At 34.4% G+C, this 2,796-nt stretch overlaps 1 protein-coding gene across 1 annotated transcript; it reads right to left on the bottom strand.

The window, feature by feature from the left end:
* Positions 1-716: 716 nt before the first annotated feature.
* On the bottom strand, positions 717-2,103 carry LOC149208670 (uncharacterized). Its single transcript, XM_089394116.1, has 4 exons — positions 1,710-2,103; positions 1,420-1,473; positions 1,197-1,245; positions 717-1,065 (listed from the first exon to the last, which is right to left on the bottom strand). Exons 1-4 carry the CDS (start codon positions 1,752-1,754, stop codon positions 902-904), a joined length of 312 nt encoding a protein of 103 aa, XP_089250242.1. The 5' UTR covers positions 1,755-2,103; the 3' UTR covers positions 717-901.
* Between the last annotated feature and the right edge of the window lie 693 nt (positions 2,104-2,796).

Here is a 2,796-nt window from a genome sequence, read left to right as displayed (position 1 = left end):
CTTTAGTAATTTACTAACTACTTAATATATTGTATTAGTAGTCGAGATTCTAAAACAACTCACAGTATCATTGTTCATCTGAAATAGGATAACGCATGCGATTTTTTGAAAAGGGACAGTAAATAAATAGTATATAGGAATACAAAGCATGAATGATTATTTCATATTCCTCTACATAAGCAGAAATGAATAGCATCAATGAAAAATCGAGAAGTACTTGGGAAGGAAAAAAGAAGGATAACATCGAAGATATACAATGGCACCGATAGCAAATTAAAATTCCTTCATGTTCTTAGTGACTGATATATATATATATATATATATATATATATATATATATATATATATATATATATATATATATATATATCTTAAATTAGTAACTCAACCAATACAATTTACCATGATACAAAGGCTGAAGCAATAATTCAACCACTATTACTGACAATGATACAGATACGGAAGAAGTAACTCAACTCATATGACACAGAGAATGGGGTATATATATATATATATATATATAAACATGCAAATCTTCAGTTTTATATTACATCGATGTCGAAATAAGAGAAGAAAAAAGAAAACCACCTCGAGCATGCCATAATAATACTGAGTCACTAGGTAACACTTATGTTTTATTAATCATAAAGGAATGAAATGTTCCTAACACAGATTTATATAAATGATTTTCCATTATATGAAAACTTTGTTGGATATTACAGAAACACAATTTTTGTGCCCATATTAATGTAGGGACGCCTTAGTATGAGCCTGGAAAACAGAGAAGAACTGAGTATAACTGAAGCTCGACTTACAGTCACAAGCTAAAGGAGATTTATAATTACAGAACATCCATAATTTATTAAACTTAACATATTTATTGCTTAAAAGAGAAATGCGTTTATGATTCGTCCACCCTAAGTCCACTCCTTAGGAATCTCACGAGGACGTTGTAATAATTTAGAACCATCAAACCAACTTGGAAGCCATATGGACTGCATATCAGTACTGACGGTGTCATTTTGTTTGAACACGAAAGAGATTGTGGTAATAGGAAACACACGCCTACAAGACAAGGGAGTCCGAATGCGAATATTATATAGTTAGAATTTAAGCCTCATAGAACAAAATTATTGTACCAAATAAAAAGAAAACAAGGGAGAACCTAAATCCTTTCCTATTCGTGGAGTATGTACCAGTGTCAAAAGCTGTGTGCTCCCATATATGCCTCTCAAGAGCAGTACCCTTGCAAATAAACAATAGATATGTGAGCACTAGTATCATCTGAAAAACTACAAAGGATGGATGACCCATAATAACTTCTAATTACAAGATTGCAACCCAATAAGCATTGAGAGGTCGTACCCTACAAAAACCAGAGGAAAACACAAACCCCTAAAATACTTAAATGCACCTTACATTTTCCTCCACAAATTGGGCCATTGCACTGAGAGCTCCATGTTTTGGTGCTCCCTGTATAGGAAAGAGGCAACCAAGAGCGTATTTAGTTCCAAATGGAGATTAACATAGAGTTGCGGAAAAACAAAACAACATAAGACAAAATGCCCAATATCCTAGAATTGGGAATGTGAACTATAGCAGGAAGAATATGGTAATTAAGCGAAGTTTTATTGCTAAGAATAACTAAGAGACTTAATGAGTATAACATGGTATCCACAATCCCAGTAAGGGAAAACCCAATAACATACCAAATAGTTAAAGGAATGTTGGTGAAAGTTGACTCGATTGTCCATACAAATGTTCCACTTTGAGGAGAAAGAAAGGAGGCATGCCTGAGATGCTCTAATTTCACGACAACGCTCTCTGGTAGGAATGTTGGGTACCAAAATTCAAAATTAATGGAAATAAAAACAAAAATCCCCCCCTTAGTAGAAGTTGCAGAATGAGCACAAAGGAAAGACAAGATTGGTGAATGAAAGGGGTGTGGTACCATCATAAGATCCAAGTCTTAACAATACTTAGACTGAGACCGTGATTTGGATTACCCATCAAGAGATGTAGTGAAGCATTGCAACTACTCAATCCATAACACAACTGCCATCTTCCATAAACAAATGTCAGTACTCTAGGTGGAACAAGTAACGCCATGCACGAAAATGTTGAATGGAATAGCTGACAGATTCTTGGAGAAATAATAGGTTTAGGGTTTAAAGGAGTGATATCCACCATCGATTGCCAAGATTCTCATCCCACCATCCAAGGAGAAGGACATTGGAAGATCAGGTAAATGTCACATGGGAGGGGTGTATGTGTCCACAAAGGATTTGTTCACAGTTGACAAAATACATGTACGCCACTGGCTAGGGTAAATGTTTAATGTGTTGGGTAGGGGAGAACATAATGCTACCATGACAAGTGCCCCACTATGGAAATGAATTCACCATCCCAAAGAGAAACCTAGTCTAAGAAATTACATGGAGCGCAACCTGGAATGATTATATCATCATGACGCACAAATAAATACATAGTTATTAACATCAAGTCGAAAGGTACCTTCATACATATGTATAATCACATCCTAAATGGTAACGAGGAAGAAATATAATAATAAGCAAGGCATGATGGTTCTAATAAAATGTTCACTCTAGAGCAAATACACATATGCTACAATTCGTTTAATGTCATCGGAGTGGAAAAGGTAGAGAATCTGAAATTTAAACCGTGTCCATAACATCGTATACAAGAAAAAAGAAAAGTACAATATATGGCAATAGCATGTTATTATTACCTACAAGTATATAAGCATAAAAATATTATTTTTCTTTATATAAAGTT

Source organism: Pinus tabuliformis, chromosome 1_2, assembly GCF_031772625.1.
Source record: "Pinus tabuliformis cultivar Carrire ecotype Pingquan chromosome 1_2, CPIR1, whole genome shotgun sequence".
NCBI classification, from domain to species: Eukaryota; Viridiplantae; Streptophyta; class Pinopsida; order Pinales; family Pinaceae; genus Pinus; species Pinus tabuliformis.
Note: the sequence above shows the minus strand (reverse complement) of the source record. Positions and strands in the feature narration are given on the sequence as shown.